Source organism: Egretta garzetta, unplaced genomic scaffold (genome assembly GCF_000687185.1).
Source record: "Egretta garzetta isolate BGI_Z169 unplaced genomic scaffold, ASM68718v1 scaffold1, whole genome shotgun sequence".
Taxonomy (NCBI): domain Eukaryota; kingdom Metazoa; phylum Chordata; class Aves; order Pelecaniformes; family Ardeidae; genus Egretta; species Egretta garzetta.
In genome coordinates this window covers 283,111-286,849 of record NW_009258542.1, presented here as the reverse complement: position 1 = coordinate 286,849, position 3,739 = coordinate 283,111, and the positions used below count along the sequence as shown (strand labels likewise).

Here is a 3,739-nt window from a genome sequence, read left to right as displayed (position 1 = left end):
TGCCAGCACCACAGCCCCCCACCGCCCAAGCGACACAGCCTGCAGCCCTCCCCAAGCCTGCCACGTGGCAGGACGGAGCCGACAGCCATGGTGGAAGCTCTCCTGCCAGAAGCCACCCTGCCGGGCCCCGAGCTGGCGGTGCTCTACTCGCCCAGGACCAGCTCCAGCCCCCTGCACCAGCGACGGGCACTGCACCCGAAGGCGCTGTCCCTGGACCTCTCCGGGCAGCTGACCTTCCCTGTCAAGAAGAGCTACAGCAGCATTTCTGCAAACTGACAGGGTAACTCCTCCGCTTGCTTTACTTCACTCACCCGCTCCTCTCCTCCCTCCTGCGAGGGGCGAGCACCCCGGACCCCGCACCAGCCTGCCGCCTGCACCGCTCCCCCTCCCAGGACGAGGGGCAGGTATTCCCCACGTCCCCACGCTGCCAGCACCCTCAGGACCTGCAAGTCTGAGGCTCGCAGAGAACTGGGGGAAGATCCCAAGGGAGTGGGACAGGACAGGACAGCATCCATCCCCGCAGGGGAGAGTCCTGTCCTGCGCACGCCCCCCCCCCCCCCCCTGCCGTGCCGAGCGCGGCTGGAGGAGCCCCACTGCCCCGGGGCTGCTGCGAGAGAGGTGAACGCTGTCTGTGGCACCCCCAGAACTGATGCTCTTTGGTGTCATGTCAGGCTGCCTGTAAGGTACCAGAGAAGGAGTGGGAGGGGGGAAGAGAGCAGGCAGGTATCAGAAATTGTTAAGCTTGTTTTGATCTCCTCACTGCTGCAAGAAAGCCCACAGAGATCAAAACACCGGTTCATTACCTTCCTGCTTCTGCAGGATAAAGAAACCATAAATCAAAATCAGTCAGTTCCTGACGGTTCATGTTGCCTTTTGAGGGGGGTTCACTCAGATTTTTTTGTTAGGTTGGTTGCTTGCTTTTCTGTTTGGTTTTAGGTTCAGGAGTTTTAACACAGAATAGAGTTTAAAAGGTGATTTGGAGAGGAAAGAGACCGCAGTCACTTAGACTCTGCAGACAGGGATATTGAATCCTGCTTCTCATTGCTTGGCTTCCTCTAATTACCTGTCAGCTACCTCCTAGCAGTCCATGGGCCCATTCCGACTCCTTCCCACCACCCACCCATTCAGATACTGCTTTTGTAAATATCTTAAGTGGAATTCATGGGTTTAGGTCTACATTAAGATGCATGAAACACATGTCTACGTTAACAGAAAGCAGAATTCAGCATTCACCGTGCCGCAGACCACCCCCCTCTGCCACGGCAGCACCAGCTCCCGTTTTCAGCTGACCCCATTTCAAGCATCCTCCTGTGAACCCACGGAAAAGCAGGCAGGGTCGGAGAGCTGTGCCTGCCTCGCCAGCTGGGACTGCTCTCCAGCAAAACCACGCACAACAGCTTTGGGTTTTCATACTTTGTTTTGATTGCTGGTTTATAGACCAGCAATTCCCATCCTAGCCACAACCACCGACCGCTAGATCTCCTAACAGCGGTAGCTGCGCTTCGTCCAAAACTGCTGTAAAAATCACATCCTTGGTTAACTGCTTACAAAACCCATGAAATTAACTCCACCGGCCAACAGAAACTCTCCGAGGCACTGGCACAGCCTCAGAGAAGGACACTTTTCTTCTGGAACTAAGAAAAGGGAATGGATAAAATCATTTACCAGTCTACAGCCCTTGTTCTTTCACTCTTTCAGACTTTTTCTGTTTGCAGAGCTGGAAGCTGGCATCTGCCTGCAGAGATTTTCAGTAGCACAGAAATCACCAATGGCACAGATAAGTTCCTCACCTTGTGCTCTGTCACTATTTAAGCTCCTGCAGAAAAATCCTGACACACTGAAAATGTGCAGTTTACCCAGGTGTAAAAGGTGGTGCAAGCTGCAAATAAGAGGGTGAATGTGACTCTCATTAACGCCACCTCAAAGGCAGGTGAACATCTCAGAGACAACATGCCTGTTCTTTGCTGAAGACTCCTCTCATCCCTTTAAAACTAAACCAGAAAACCTCATAAGCTGGCTCTATAACCAAGAACACCTCCACTTCTCCCAAGCACATTCAGAAATAAATAGAATTGCATTAGGTATGTCCAGGACCAGCTTGGGTAGTAATTTATAGGGTTGGTTTGGAGGGGAAGGAGGAGCTGCCTGCTCACACCTAGCTCCAGATGTGATCACTTGCTGCATGCTAATGAGAGGAGAGGCGGCTTGGTACGACCTGATCTGTAATCCGCTGATGAAGCATCTAATGCATTTCCACAGCTGAGCTCCCATGGGACTCACGGAAGACGGTGGCATGGGTGGTTGGAGCTACACGAGAATTAATTATGTAGATGGAAACACTGGCAAAGAAGGAGCAGTAGGAAACGTGACGCCCAGTGGAATGCATGGCAGGGACAGTTTGTGTAAGGAGGGAAGGGGAACTTCTACATTTTACTGCCCCCAGAAACCAGCATCCTCCTCTCACACCAATACAACAGAGCCAAGGTCTAACAGGACTGCCTTGGTCCTGCTGTTTGCTGGCAGCAAGCTGGGCTGTGCCCTGGGGAGAAGAACAGGCCCATCCCCACACGCAGCACCGCAGCTGATGCCGATCCCGGGGTTTTACATTCTACAAGGAGAGGCAGCCGCGAGCCCCCCAGCTCCAGCAGAGCTCAGTGTCCCTGGAAAGCTGGGAACGAGATGACGAGCCAGGGACTCTGCGGCAGCTCCGATCCAAGATCTTCCCTTGTTATCGGCAATTAACCCTGCCCTGCAAGACCCCAGAGCCTGTTTCACCAGGAGCTCAGAAGGAGCATTCCTCAAGACCAGGGAGCACATCAATAACTGCTGACACTCAGGAGGGAGCTCGGTGCAATCTGCATGCAGAGAGGCATTTGAAGATGAGGGGAAAGAGAAAACAACAAACCATAATTCACCGGGGGCTTCAGACAGATGTACGGTGAAGTAAGTCACCTTGTAAATGTAATCTACAAGCGGGGCAGGTTTTCCCACGAGAGGTAGGCATGCGAGGCCAGGCAGCAAGGAAGAATTTAAAGTTCAGTTTGGAGCTGCAAAATGAAAAGCTCAGAGCAAAACAGACAGAAGTGACCACAGCTCCCTTTCGCATGCCTCAGCCCTGCCACCAAAGCCCAGAGACGAGGAAAGACAGCATCTCCTTTGGCCCGATGTATCGGATGCACTGAGCCTCGGGGGACACCAACAGCATCAGGAAAAGCCAAAGGTGCTCAGCATGCCTTAAGACTTAACAAGCCATAAAGTCTTTCTGCACATCTGGGCTGACAACAGCTGGATACCGCTCATATCATCAGTTCAGAATATTGCCTTGCATGGAACTCTTAGCCTCTCGTATCAAGATAAACAGCAATAAAGTTTCACAGCGCCCATGCACACAAGGAGGCCTGCAAAACCATTCAGCCCATTACACGATACTGAAGTCTTAAGACAAATACACCAAAAAGCACCACAAATCTCCCCCAGACTTGGCCCTTAACCCACCGCGTTACGACAACAAGCGACAGCGACAAGGGCTGATGGGCACAGAGGAAGCTCTGACACTCGCGCACGCAGACACAGTCACAGGCAATGGCAGGGAAAGGTAGCGCTGACAGAGAAATTGGTGCTTTGGTAAAAGAGCAGGCAGCTATTTTGGGACAGATGTCTCAGTTTCTTGCACAAGATATTTCAGTGCGTTGATGCTATGGTGATAAGTGCCCTAAATATATTCAAAATATGTAGGGAA

At 52.3% G+C, this 3,739-nt stretch overlaps 1 protein-coding gene across 1 annotated transcript in view; it reads left to right on the top strand.

The window, feature by feature from the left end:
* Positions 1-276, top strand: part of SH3RF2 (SH3 domain containing ring finger 2) — a 40,848-nt gene extending 40,572 nt beyond the window's left edge. The window contains exon 9 of the mRNA XM_035902639.1: positions 7-276. Coding sequence (XP_035758532.1) covers positions 7-276 — 270 coding nt within the window. The remainder of the gene's footprint in view (positions 1-6) is intronic.
* Positions 277-3,739: the final 3,463 nt, after the last annotated feature.